This window comes from Ursus maritimus, unplaced genomic scaffold (assembly GCF_017311325.1).
Source record: "Ursus maritimus isolate PB19 unplaced genomic scaffold, ASM1731132v1 scaffold_24, whole genome shotgun sequence".
NCBI lineage: Eukaryota > Metazoa > Chordata > Mammalia > Carnivora > Ursidae > Ursus > Ursus maritimus.
This window is the reverse complement of record NW_024424897.1, coordinates 21,648,087-21,661,381: the sequence shown is the minus strand read 5'-3', so window position 1 is coordinate 21,661,381 and position 13,295 is coordinate 21,648,087. Positions and strand designations below refer to the sequence as shown.

Sequence of the window (13,295 nt, the reverse complement as noted above, 5' to 3'; positions counted from 1 at the left end):
GGACTGGTTGGTTTGTATATGAAAAGCATGATCCTGGCTAACCTCTCTGCTATCTGTGAGAATTGTCTATCCTTGGGAAAAGCAGTCTTTTCCTGGGTCTCTAAGGACCCCAAATATCAAAGTGTCCAAAACACAGAAAGTAAGACAATACAGTTAATAAAACTGGTCCTGTCATGAATGGATGCCAAAGAGACAAATACAGAATCTAAGAAAACACAGTTAGAACAGGGGCCTCTTTTGCCTGGGCACCCCATGGAAACTTCCTGCTCCAAAATCAAGCAACAGAAGAAACCAGAGTGAATGTGCTGTCTTAGCTTCCCCTTCTGGGTTTTACAGATGCTAACAAAAACATTGGGTTAATTAACAAGAAAATGAGGGGAGGCAGAAGGGAGAATCAAGGAACTTGTCTCAGCAAGGTGGAAAATTGTAAATGGTTACTAAGAAATAAGAAGAATATAGGAAACATTGGTAAGACCAAAACAAAGGAGAAAAAAGAAAGGGGAGAATCAAAGGACTCATCTCATCAGGGTAAAAATCTTTAGATTTTTATTAAGAAACAGGATAAAGGAAACAGACATTGATGGGTTTGAAACAAAGGTCTTAAGACAGCACTATGCAAGATTGGGTGGACCAAAGGGACTTCCTCCATTAAAGGGCCCCAAACAAGTCCACAGTATTCGCTCCAGTGCAGAGGAACTTAAAAAGCCAAAAGACAAAAATTACAAACAAAAATCTGATCTGAAATCAGCTAGGGCAAAGGCAGATTAATCTTTGTCATGACAAAAGGGACAGGGCTCAACCTCTCACTAGGGACCCAAAGTCTTCTGCACACGAAAGGGTAAAATGGTCAGGGGGTGGAGAAGAAAAGTTTCTGGGACTCCCTGACATGGGAGCCTCATTCTCTGTGGTACCAAAACTTGTTAGTGAAGCCCTACAGGGGTCTTCAATTTGACTGAGAGAGTATAGAAATGTTTAAGAGTTAATAGGATTAAGGTGGAGGTTTAAATGGAAATTGGAATGTTTAAATAGGCTCTATGTGTCTCCTTTACCTGAAATGTTATGAGAATGGATATTGTGTCTGACTGGGGAACATCTCCCTTATCTCATTTTATAAAACCAAAAACTGTTGATAGGTTACAGTTAGGAATGGAAGGGTTGAAGGATTAAGGTAAAAGTCTGGAGGAAAGCTGGTATGCTTAAAGTGGCTGCATCTCTTTTACCTGAATGTCTTACATTGTGTAAGACAGCGTGTGTGTCGGGAGAATTAACTTTCTGTAAAACAGAAGGCATGTAAATCTGTCCTATTAATTGGACATGCTAAATGGAGATGTATGAGATTGCCCAAGTCCACAGTGTAGACGAGAAGTGGCAGTGCTGGTGGGGACAGATTCTGTGTGGTAGCTCTCTGTGGACCATAGACAGGTTTATGGCAAAAACCTGCAACTGCTTCCCAGCAACTGTTGGGACTATGGAATGGAGAATTCCATTTGAGAGGCAATTAGTAGCCTGCTATTGGACATTAATTGAAACTGCCCCTATGACTGCGGTGCAAAAACAATCTTAACATCTGAAATACACATAATGTCTTAGGTGATGTCAAGAAATGCTCTAAGGCTTTTGGGAGGGCAATGCCTGGGAGAGTTCCATACTAAGACAAAATTGGTTTATACAGGATTATGCTACCTGTCACTAGAAAGACAAAGTGAAGGGGGAGGGAGGTGCGACTGAAGACTGAGCTCTATATGGTATTGATGACCATACTTTTTTTCTTTCCCTCAACTTTTTTCTTCTTCATCATCTCAACTTTCTCTTTCCCACTTGATGCAGTAGTCATGGCACTAGGGCTACAAAAAGTGCTGGAAACAGAATGATTCCTAGGCAAGAAACCATAACTATAGTTTTGAACCTTTATGTCAGAATTCCTGAAGCCCTGATAGGGCAGGTTGTGCCTTCACTCTATTTGCCCCAACTGAGGTTAACAGGGAATGCAGCACCACTGCTAGTGGCAAAAAGAGCCTGCTGGTTCGGTACCTAAGTAACTCTACCCTATAGGAACAGGAGTGGATTGAGGGGGAGGCACTGGCTAGACTAGTATTGCTGCCTGCAATCTAGACCAGCAAAGCCATTAATGCTCCTTCCTTTCAAAAGTGGAAAGGTTCAGGTAGAAATGAAGAAAAGAAGGAATAGTAGCTGAGGGAAAAGAAATGAATCAATGGGTTATATAATGAAGGAAATCTAATATTATCTTAAAACCTCAAGAAAGGCTCAGAGCGAGAGAATAATAAATATTGTCTCTCAGCTCAAATATACCAGATGCTGAAAAGATGAAACCATATATTGCTGAGACCACTCCTGTTTTTGGAACCTGACAAAATCAAATGGAAGCCTGCAAATCTGAGTGGCCTCACCCTGAGAGACATTTTGATATGATATGATGATGGACTGGAATAATTATTAATGACTGAATGTGACTGTAATAATGTACCAGTATCTTGACTTTATTTCCTTTTTAAAGATTTTATCTATCTATTTATCTATCCACTTATTTTATTTAAAGCCCGCGAGCAGGGGGCGGGGGGACAGAGGAATAGGGAGAGAGAGAATCTCAAGCAGACTCTGCAGTGAGCATGGAGCCAGATACAGGGCTCGACAGGGGCTCAATTTCATGACCCTGAGATCATGACCTGAGCTGAAATCAAGAGTCAGACGCTTAACCGATGAGCCACCCAGGCACCCCACCAGTATCTTGACTTTTATGATCCTTTTGCTATAAGAGATTCATGGTCAAAGACCAGTGGGTAGCTTATGGTAAAATACAAAATTATATTTGGTCTTTGTCCCAGGTTCCTGGCACAAGAGTTCCCAAAACCCTTGTAATTTCCTGAGTGATAGGAGTATCTTTTGTTATTTATAACAATTTCCTTTCAATCACATCTGAGTTTATGCTAATGAGGTGACTTAGGGTAAGGCCCCTAGATAACCTCAGGATGGGATGGTCACCAGAAAGACAAAGTGATGGGAAGGGGGTGCAACTGAAGACTGAGCTCTGTAAAAACTCTTGAACAATGAGTTTCAGAGAGTTTCTGGGCTGGTGAACACATCAAGATGATGGGAGGATGGTATGCTCAGAGAAGGCATGGAAGCTCCATCCCCTCCCACTCCATACCTTGCGTTATGCATCTCTTCCATTTGATTGTTCTTGAGTTGTATCCTTTATAATAAACTAGTAATAGTAAGCAAAGTGCTTTTCTAGATTCTGAGTCATTCTAGCACCTTATTAAAACTGAGGAGAATGGTTGTAAAAATCCTGCATTGTAGCCAAGCTGGACAGAAGTGCAGGTAATGTGGAGAGCTGGCAGTTTCGACTGGTGTCTAAAGTGAGAGCAGTCTCGTGGGACTGAGCCCTTAACCTGTGGGTTCTGTGCTAACTCCAGGAGTTAGTATGAGAATTAAATTGGATTGTTGGATGCCCAGTTACTCTCTGAAGAATTGGAGAATTGGTTGTTGGTGATGGGAAATATCCCAAACTTTCTATAATGAACATTTATTATTTTTATAATGGAAAAGAGCCAAATAAACATTTTAGAAATGAAGCTGGTATAACTTGAACACTGAATAAGCACCTTAAATTCTCAAAGTTTGCTGATATCCTTCAGCAAATTATTAAATATTAATGTTTTTAAAAAAGATTTTATTTATTTATTTAAGAGAGAGACAGAGTGGGTGAGAGAACACAAGCAGGGGAGCGGCAGAGGGAGAGGAGAAGCAGACTCCCCGCTAAGCAGGGAGCCCCATGCAGGGCTCCATCCCAGGACCCTGAGATCACGACCTGAGCCAAAGGCAGATGCTTAACCAACTGAGCCACCCAGGAGCCCCTAAATATTAATGTTTGTAAAATGAAGAAAACTTAATTACGCCCAACTCAACCCACAAATCCAAGTTTTCCTTGGAGAGAACCTGATTTCTTCTACATATTAAGCCTCAACCATATCTATAACCATTTTTAGACTATACACATGACTCACCTCCTAGATCTTCATCTTCATTAGTTGGGCCTTCTGCACTGTCCACATTTTCTGTTTCATGTGGTTTGGTTAAATCATAGTCCTTCAAAATCACTGGACCATCTAGGAGATAAAAAGAATTTTAACTATGTAGGCCAACTTTAAACGATTTTTATAATATAAAAAATTTTATATATAAAAATGTAATATTTTTATTAAGTAGACTCCCATTTCAGCATAATCTCTTAATGACAGACAGCATCCCTTTCATATATACCCCAAGTGGAATATATGTGAAAACTCTTGAGGTTCAGAAATATGCCCAGGATGCACCTGAGTTAAAATGCATTCATGTTCTTTCCAGACAAAAATTCTCTCTCTTTTGGTATGTCTCACAATATTCAGTAGGATGCTATTGCTATTTATGAACAAGAAGCATTTATGTAGTGATGAGAAATACTGAGCTCAACAACACTGGCATAACCCAATTTGGGAAACATGTTTTCCTGAGAGAAAACCCATAAGCAACTGTATATTAAATCCTATTTTCCTTTTCTGTTCACATTATAAATGTGATTCCGTGGAAGACATACTGGCCCTCGAGTTCCTTTATTTCTTTGAACATTCGCTAAATGTTGACAAGGCTACAGATATAAGTCATTATTCCTGTCCTTAAGTAGCTTATAATTTGCAGATGTAGATAAGACAAGATCATAACTATAATGCAAGACTCAGACAAGAGATAAAACAGGTCTATAATGTAGACTCAGACAAGAGAATAAGGAAAATACAAAGTATTACAGGAGTTCATAAGTGAAAGGGAGCAGACATAATAAAAGCTTAAATAAACATGCTTAAATAAACAGCAAAGTTGTTAAAAAGCAAGTTTAACAAAAATATACTTTTGTATATTTGTATATTATGTAAATACTGATAATATTAGACATTAGAAGAAAAGGAATAATGTAGCTGGTATTCATGTTCAAGCATGGTAGCTTAAAAAGATGTTAACAAAAGAAATAAGCTAAAAAGTTATTCACTTCCTATCAAAGTCCTAATGTCCTTCCTAATGTTCAATAAAATATTCACTGAATAGCTACTACACACAACTAATAGCCAACGATACTGAATCCTGTGGCATTTAAGCTAGGCGAAGTAGAAGTGACTAGAAACTCTGCAGTGGCATTTCTTTCAGCTGCACCCATGACTGAATACATGGAGCAGGACTTTTGCTGGAATGCAGTAGTAAAATGGAAACATATTTCATAAAATTCATGATGAAGGGGTGCTAAAAATATGGTTATCATGGACTCATGTTTTGATTTATAAACACATTAAGTTTCTCATTTCTGCATATTGTAACTTATACTCTATGAACTCTAAGACACTGTTCTAAATAGTAGCTCACTTTTCTCAAACTCAAAATGACTAAGATAAAGTTCACACCTGAACAACGAACATGAGGTACAGGTTCAATTAAAATATAAGGTTATAACTGACAATAACAAAAAGGTACTTAAGTGATAAATTTTGTAATATAGCATAAATTTTGATTCAAAGTGAGTTAATCAATCCAGAAGACATAGAAGTTATTTTTAGAAAATAGATTTTAAATGTTCACAGTTTATTCTGGAGCAGGAGTCAGGAAACTGTGGCCTGAGAGCCAAATCTAGCCATGGCTTGTTTTTCTGTGTGCCCGAGGTAGGAATGGTTTTTACATTTTTAAAGAGTTGTTTAAAAAGGAATATGCAACAGAGACCATATATGGCCCACAAAGTCTAAAACTTTATATCTTGCCCTTCACACAAAATGTTTGCTGACCACTATCTACAGTGAAAAGCACAAGTTGATAAAACATAAGCTACTACATTGTTCAACAAAAACTGTCTTTATTTAAACCAGTCAGTTAAAAAAAATTTTTTAAAGAAAAAAAAAAAAAACACAAAACAGCGATCAATGTTAGGTGGGGTGTGATTTGGCTCAATGATGCCAAATAATTTATGTAATCTATATGGACGAATTACTTTTGTATCAGAAAGAGGCAACCACATTTTTTCCAACACAGTTCTATAGCATTTTTACTGTGATCAGAATATTCTTCTTCCTTTGGTAATTTCAGTAAAGGTATACTTCTAGAAAGGAAAGACCTGATGTTACCTGTGGGCACGGATTGTTCCTGAGCGCTTTTCAGTTCCACATTTGGTTTTATATCTGAAAAGAAAAGGATTATAAATATTAGCTACTTAGAGTAAATTTTTTTTCAGATTTGGAGCATTCTAAATTTAATAAGGATACCATTTTGGAAGCTTTAGCAGACTTCTTCAGAGCAGGACTGTTCTTTCCTCCTCTGGCCTCCCTAAAAAGTACCTCAAGGAGGATAAAGGGAATTATTTACACAGTAATTGTATTTTAAAGAGATTAAGAGAAAAAATCAGTACTTCGTACTTAACATTTCTAGTACTTTTCATTTTTTCCTGAAGACTTGTGTGCCCATCTGGTATCATGTTTCTTCAGTCAAAAGAGCTTGTATTAGTATTTCTAGTAATGTATGTTAGTGACAATTTTTCTTAGTTTTCATTTATTTGTAAATATCTTTTTTTAAAAGATTTTATTTATTAATTTGACAGAGAGAGACAGCCAGCAAGAGAGGGAACACAAGCAGGGGGAGTGGGAGAGGAAGAAGCAGGCTCCTAGCAGAGGAGCCTGATGTGGGGCTCGATCCCAGAATGCTGGGATCATGCCCTGAGCTGAAGGCAGACGCTTAATGACTGCACCACCCAGGTGCCCCTATTTGTAAATATCTTTATTTTGCCTTCAATTCTGAAGATTTTTATTTATTTATTTAAGACAGCAAGTGAGCGAATTGGGGCGAGGGGCAAAGGGGAAAGGAGAGGGACAAGCAGACTCCACACTGAGTGTGGAGCCCGATGTGGGGCTTGATCTCAGGACCCTGAGATTATGACCTGAGCCAATATGAAGAGTTCGATGCTCAACCGACTGAGCCACCCAGGCATCCCCCCCCCTTTTTTTTTTTAAGATTTTTATTTAGTTTTGCCTTCAATTTTAAAGTATATTTTTACTTGATACAGAATTCTGGGTTGACAGTTTTCTTCCAGCACTTTAAAGATGGCATTCTACTACCTCCCAGGCTCTATTGTTTCTGATGAGAAGTCAGTGGTATTTGCATTATTGTTTTCCTATATATAATGTATTCTTTTTCTCTGACCGCTTTCAAGATTTTCTCTTTACCTTTGGTTTTCAGCAGTTTGACTATGATATACTTAGGTGTGATTTTATTTGAATTTATCCCACTTGGGATCACTGAACTTCTGTAAAATTATGTTTTTCACTAAACTTGAGAAATTTTCAGCCATTGTTTCTTCAAATACTTTTTCTCCTCCATCCTCTTGCTCCTTTCCTTCTGGGACTTAAACTGCATGTATGTTAGACTTTTTAATATTTTCCCACAATTCCCTGAGGCTCTGGGAGCCCCACCCCAATGGGTTTTTTTCTCTGTATTGTTCAGATTGAATACTTTCATTGATATACCTTCAAGTGCAGTTACTATTTTTGTCATCTTAATTTGTTGTTTAGTTTGTCCAGTGAGTTTTCTATCTCAGGTATTATAATTTTTAGTTCTAGAATTTCCATTTTGTTCTTTTGTCATAGTTTCCTTGCCAAGATTTCCTATTTGTTAATTCATTACAAGCATATTTTCCTTTACCTCTTTGGGTATAATTAGCATAGCTGTTTAAGATCCTTTCTTCCAGTTCCAGTATCTATGTCATCTTGGGGTCAGTCATCATTGATTTCCTTTTATTGTGAGTATGGGTCACATTTTCCTGCTTCTTCATATGACTTAATGATTTTAGATTGTACCTTGGGCATTATAAATGATGTTACAGAATTTCTGGATTCTGTTATGTTCTTCTAAAGAGTATAGGAGTTTTTCTTTATTTTACTTTTTAAAGCATGCAGTTAACTTGCCTAGACTCAAACTCGAATTCTGTCTCACTGTAGTGAGTATCAGCGAGGGTGACCAAATGTCCCAACATGCCTGGGATTGAGGACTTTTCCAGATCAGAGAACTTTCATAGTCTGAGGTAAATTGGGACAAGCTGGTCTCTTGCAGTGGCATAAATCTCTGTTCAATATTTTAGCCTCAGGGGCGCCTGGGTGGCTCCGTCGTTAAGCATCTGCCCTCGGCTCAGGGCATGATCCCTGCATTCTGGGATCGAGCCCCACATCAGGCTCCTCCACTGGGAACCTGCTTCTTCCTCTCCCACTCCCCCTGCTTGTGTTCCCTCTCTTGCTGGCTGTCTCTCTCTGTCAAATAAATAAATAAGATCTTAAAAAAATATATTTTAGCCTCAGATGGGCTACTCAGAGTGTGACCCCATATATGTGTGGTTCAATGGTCAGCTAGAGATCTGGAGTAGCCAGAGAATTTATAGATAAAAAAGCCCTCTCTGCCTTTTTCATACCAAGATTTCCCTCCTTACTTCCCAGCCTGATGCAGTTGCTATGGCTTTTTAAGCTGTTGTAACTGTGGATTATCTACCCAAGTTTTGGTCACTCTGAGGCTAAAATTGGTGCCTACCCTTGGGTTAAAACAAACATAAGAACAGGTTGGTTCTGACATTTTCCAATGCCTTCAGGTAATAGATTTTTTCACACTTTGTCCAGAATCTATCATTGTTATCTGTTGGAAGGCTGGTTCAATAGGAGGTACTCCTTCTTTGATAGAAAATCTTTGTTCTTTATTTTAATGATGATCATAAGCCCAAAACTGTTCAGGACAGTACTAATTTCAAATATTTGATATTATCATCTGGTCATATTTTAATTTTTGCTTTGAAAAATATAGTCACTGTACTTATATTCTATTTTAATTTTAAAATTTTATCATATCCATTAGATGATAGCAGCAAAGCATAAAGGCAGGGAAAATACACATATTTTTAAAATAAGCAAAGGAGCAGCATGGTATGGGGTGTCAAAACCTAAGATGGGGGAGAGCAATATCTATGAGAGGAAGGGAGGCAGCCCAAGGCAGGCTGCTAGAGACCAACTAGCCTGAAGAGTATGACATATGGTGTGGGCAGTCTGAATGGGGTAAGGAGGGATTCTATATGGAAGGCAGACAAATGGGAAATCAGAGCCTGAGTAGGTTAAAGAGGGCATTTAGGCAGGAGAATTGCCTGACTTCGAATACTGGAGTCCGAGAGGGATAAAGAGGTTATCCAAGATAAGGGACAGCTTAGCATGAATCAGAGTCTGAGCATGGCATATACGACATCTGTGCATAGAGGTGGTCTGGTGTGGGTTTTCAGAGCCTAAGTGGGGTAAGCAAGGAACCCACATGGGGACAGTGGAGAGAGCTTCCATGCACAGGGGTGCTCCAGTGTAAAGTATCAGAACTTGAGTGGAAAGAAGAGGGCATCAACATATTAGGGACAGCCTTGCATGGAGGTGTCAGAGCCCGGGCAGTTGAAGAGGATCCACATAGCACAGTAGCTATTGTACAAGACCCAAATGAGGCAAGAAAAGCGTTTGTGCTGAGGAAGGGATGATAGTGGCAATGGATGATTGATTATATAAAGATGCTTGATCAAATAAGTAAATATAACAAGAATAAGAGCCAGATTTTTGCCTGTCAGAGAAGGGAGTTACAAATACAAAAGCCCCCCCCCCACCCCGTGGTACTGTATTGGAAATGAAGGTACTGGTTGGAACACATGACTTCTACTCTATATACAACAGGTATAAAATATGGACACAAATGTGTGTATGGATATACATACAAATAGTCCCTAGCCCTGGGAGCAGTGACACTACAACAACTTCTGGCATCCAGATAATTAACTTCTAAATATCATTCTCCACTTAAAGGAGCCAGGCTTGTTGGAAAAATGGCTGATTGCAGGGTTGGGGCGGGGAAAACTATAAGAAGAGTCTGGAACATTTTGTTGTGTCACAAAGCAAGGAAGTGCTTACAGAATGAAGAGGATATGTTAAGGGATATAGAAATCATCTTGAAGGGGTTTCCACTGGCCAAATCTGAGACATGGAAGTATCAAAATAATAATGATAGTACTGGATTATAACCTATTGAAAAAAACAAATTCATGAGTCCAAACTGACATTAATAAGTAAACCGAAAGTCAGGTGATGAATGGAATATTTATATAGTTTCAAAGTGCTTCTCCCAAAATACTTATCATTACAAAGATGAAAAGAGCAACTACATAGTGAAGAACTTGGTAGACACCACTGTAACTGAACAAAGTGATCATCATCAGTAACAGGACAAGTGAAAATTATGTGCCATCTGATAATAAAAAGAACACGGCATCACTTCTGTGATATTGCTGCCAAATACACAGAACATGAATCTAACCATGAGAAAATGAACTCTAATTGAGGGATGCTTGACAAAATAACTGGCTTTGTAACCCCAAAATTGTCAAGGTCATGAAAGACTGAGGAACTAAGAAATTGTTCCACTGAAGGAGAGTGAAGAGACTTGACAACTAAACATAATGCGTGATTCTGAGCTGACTCCTCCTGCAGTAAATAACACTGTAGAAACAACTGGAGAAAACTGAATGGGGTCCGAGGATTTAATGGTAGTAATGTATCAATATTTATTTCCTGATTTAGACCTTGTTACGGTTATGTAAGAGAAGTACACTTCAGTACATTAAAGTTTTCAAGGGTGATAGGGCATCATGTCAGCAACTTAGTCTCAAAATTTCTGAAAAAATAGTTTTTGTATTGTATTGCAACTTTTCTGTAAGTTTGATAGTGTTTTAAAAAAGTTTCAAAAAAAAGCTAAATGTGAAACTTTTAACTGCACACTAAAGGGATTCTTAACAGGAAAAAAAGAAAGAAAACTAGCTCAAAGGTTTCACATAAACAACCTTCATGTGAAAATATCTTTTAGTTACTACAGAGCAAGAGGGCTTTTGATTTGGTGACCTAAAGGAAAAAGGTCCCAGCCCCCTGAACCTTTTAAACTCTCTGACAATGACATTTAAATAGCTCTCAATATTTTTTCAAGCAGCCTTTGTGTGCTGTAAAGAACACCAGAAACAACTTGGTACAGTTTCTAAGAGAAAAAGGAGATTCTGACTACCTTAGTATTCAGAACTTAAAGGAGACATTAAAACCATCTATAATCAGGCTACATGGATGGTCTCCTTAGGTACTAAAAAAATATTTAAAACACAAGGACAAAAGAGACTGAAGTACATTTTTTCCACCTAAACTTAAAGGTCCTCATAAAAACATGAAGCCCGGTAATGGATAGATAGTGAAAGAATTTCCAACTGAAGACTAGAAACCTGTTAAATATTTCTAAGTACAGCAAAAACTTTTCAGTTTTTAATGGATCATTTTGTAATTTCAACTTCAGTCCAAAAAACCCTCAGAAGTGTTTCATTTGATGGGGTCTACTGGGGTCTTTTTAATATGTTTGCCATCAATATAGCTTTAGAATATTTTCCAAAAGAATGCTCTAGAAAGTTAAGAATGAAGGGTCCCTATATTGCTTTTAAAATAAGTATAGTTTCCCATACTGATGTTTACACATAACTGGTGCTGATGCTGGAAGAATTCCAAAGTGGGTTAATTTTGTTTAAGTATAAATCTCCTCTATTTTCTACATCTCTTCTCTTACTTGAATAGGTAAATCATATTCCTGCCTCAAGACCTTTGCATTTACCTTTCCTTCTGACCGGAATGCTCTTTCCCCAGATCACCATAGGCCCACTTCCTCTCTTCATTCAGGTGTGTGCTCAAAAGTCAGCTCACTAAACAAGCTTTACCTGACTACCCTATATAAAACATCATCTTCTATGGGCGGAGGGAGGAGTGTAGGTGAAACAGGTGATGGGGATTAAAGAGTACGCTTATCATGATGAGCACTGAGTATTGTATAGAGTTGTTGAATCACTATATTGTACACCTGAAACTAATACAACCCTGTATGTTAACTCAAGTGAAATTAAAATAAAAAACTTAACAAAAAATTTAAAAATATCAAATGTCATCCTCCACTGTCACGTTCTTTTCTCCTACCCTCTTTCATTTCTCTTCAAAAAATCTCTTCATTATCACCACCTGGCATATATACACATATATTTGGGAGGGGAGGGGCAGAGGGAGGGGGAAAGAGAGAATCTCAAGCAAGCTCCACGTCCAGCACAGAGCCCAAGGTAGGGCTCGATCTCACAACCCTGAGAAAATTACCTGAGCTGAACCAAGAGTCGGACACTTAACGGACTGAGACAACCAGGCACCCCTTGTCTGTATTTTTTATTGCTATTTTGCTGTATCTTCAGGTCCCAAACAGTGCTTACTCATGATGGACACTCAATAAACATTTATTGAATGAATACATGAATTTTTACATCTTTATCATTGATCCTTATGGACACTCTAGATCAAGGTTCTGCAAACTACAACTTACCACCTGTTTCTGTATGGCATGTGAAATAAGAATGGGTTTTACACTTTTCTTTCCTCCTCTCCCTCTGCTGGTTTTTACATTTTTAAAATGGATTTTAAAAATTAGATATTTCGTGCCACTTGAAAACTATGAAATTCAGGGGCACCTGGGTGGCTCAGTCGTTAAGCATCTGACTTCAGCTCAGGGCATGATTCCAGGGTCCTGGGATCGAGCCCCACATCAGGCTCCCTGCTCCACTGGGAGCCTGCTTCTTCCTCTCCCACTCCCCCTGCTTGTGTTCCCTCTCTCACTGGCTGTCTCTCTGTCAAATAAGTAAATAAAATCTTAAAAAAAAAAAAAAAGAAAACTATGAAATTCAAATTTCAGTATCCAAAAATAAAGTGTTATTGGAACACAGCCAAACTCCTTCATTTATGTGCTGCTGTAGCTGCTCCTGTACTCCAAGGGCAGAATCAAACAGTTGTGACAGAAACTATATGACTCAAAAAGCCTAAACAGTCACTATCTGGTTCTTTACAGAAGCCCTGCTCTAGATCTGTTACCAATACTAATACTATTGTCCAATACAGTAGCCACCAGCCACGTGTGGCGATTTAACTTTAAACGTAAATTAATTAAAATAAAAAATTTAGTTTCTCAGTCACACCTGCCACATTTCAAGTACTCAATAGAACATGTGGCTAGTGGTTACTATATTAGACAGCACAGGTAAGGAACACTTCTACCATCACAGAAAGTTCTACTGCATGGCACTGCTCTAGTTTTTAGAATATCCTGCTATTGCTTGGGATACCACTGCAAAACTATTTCTTTAAAAA

The 13,295-nt window shown here is 38.3% G+C and overlaps 1 protein-coding gene across 1 annotated transcript in view; it reads right to left on the bottom strand.

Moving 5' to 3' along the window:
- Window positions 1-13,295, bottom strand: part of IKZF3 (IKAROS family zinc finger 3) — an 83,508-nt gene that overhangs the window by 54,332 nt on the left and 15,881 nt on the right. The window contains exons 2-3 of the mRNA XM_008689280.2: window positions 6,162-6,215; window positions 4,026-4,127 (exon numbers count right to left, since the gene is read on the bottom strand). Of these exons, the coding sequence (XP_008687502.1) occupies window positions 4,026-4,127; window positions 6,162-6,215 (156 nt within the window). The remainder of the gene's footprint in view (window positions 1-4,025; window positions 4,128-6,161; window positions 6,216-13,295) is intronic.